Source organism: Olea europaea, chromosome 13, assembly GCF_002742605.1.
Source record: "Olea europaea var. sylvestris chromosome 13, O_europaea_v1, whole genome shotgun sequence".
NCBI classification, from domain to species: Eukaryota; Viridiplantae; Streptophyta; class Magnoliopsida; order Lamiales; family Oleaceae; genus Olea; species Olea europaea.
Window position 1 is genome coordinate 9519234 of NC_036249.1, and position 1289 is coordinate 9520522.

General features: G+C 42.7%; 1 protein-coding gene across 1 annotated transcript in view; it reads right to left on the reverse strand.

Moving 5' to 3' along the window:
* Nucleotides 1-634: 634 nt before the first annotated feature.
* The window catches only part of LOC111408427 (putative pentatricopeptide repeat-containing protein At3g15130), a 3216-nt gene continuing 2561 nt past the window's right edge, over nucleotides 635-1289 (reverse strand). The window contains exon 2 of the mRNA XM_023038188.1: nucleotides 635-908. Coding sequence (XP_022893956.1) covers nucleotides 635-908 — 274 coding nt within the window. The remainder of the gene's footprint in view (nucleotides 909-1289) is intronic.

The following is a 1289-nucleotide window of genomic DNA, read 5'->3' on the forward strand; positions in this document are numbered from 1 at the left end:
GAGAGACCGTCCCCACCCTCCTCAGCGACAACAATAAGGAAGGCCCATTGACCCATGACGTCACGGAGGTAGACGGTACGTGCTTTTTCTTCCTTCAATAATCTTATACCACGACTATGTGGCGTCGTTCACACAAAACCATTTCACTAAGCTCGGGCTGAAATGTTTTATATGGGCGGACACAGAGTTGCCAGCACAAGTGACCGTACCCCAGAAGGGAGGCAATGTGGGCAGTATAAACAGGCGGCAATCGACTCGTGTTCGACGTCCTGCACCACCTACCCGGACACCATACACTAGGGGAAGGGCAAAGAGAGTAAAGAAATGAGTGAGGTCAAGTGGTTTGGTAAGGTCTGATATAGTAGTAGATACGTTGTTGGTAACAAAGACATGCTTTTAATTTGGTTTGTTTTATGGACGGATACGTTTGCTCACCCATATACTACACGTTAAATTGTCTTATGTACAATACATAATTGTTTAGTGCAAGCATGGGATGGTATTGTCGGTACATTTTGTGTGTATGCGTTGATGACATAATGCATGTATTGTTCATGAAATGTAAAAGGGTACATCAACATCATAACTAAAATGAATATATCATCATTCTTATACATCCCAGTCATATAACTTGTCAACACGAACTGACGAGTTTTCCTGTTAGAGTCCTCACAAAAATCTGCATGCCTACCCGCAACCTCAGCACGAGGTGCAGAGTTGACTCCTGGTTTGGTGAGATTCCTTCCTTGTCCTGAATTTTAGCTTTAACATTATCGTTGGTGTCGGAGCTTTCACCTTCACTGGTTATTGTCTTCCCAGTAAGGGTTTTAACAATAATCTGCCTGCCACCACCAAGCCTCAACACAAAGTGGAGTGTGGACTCCTTATGAATTTTATAGTCGCCCGAACTACGGCCATACTGAAGCTATTAACCAGTGAACATGAGCCTCTGTGTTGGTCTGGTGCGATACCTTCCTTGTTTTGTATGTTGGCTTCACCATTATATTTATGGCCTGTATTGTTCATGATATGTGAAAGGGTTCGTTTTTTGGTGATTAGATTGCCTGCACGTTTTCTACTCCATGGGTGAGTACATTTTCTGGTTCTTACATTGATTGGATGGATAGTTACGAACTTGCTCTGCTCTGTCATTTCACTTTATCGGACACCTGATGCAAGTAGGCAGCTGATTAATTCGAAGGGCTAATTTTTCAGTTGAGCATGTGCTTTCATTGAGGTGTGATGATGAATTTTTGTACAATGATGAAGAGGTATAGTTAATAGCACCA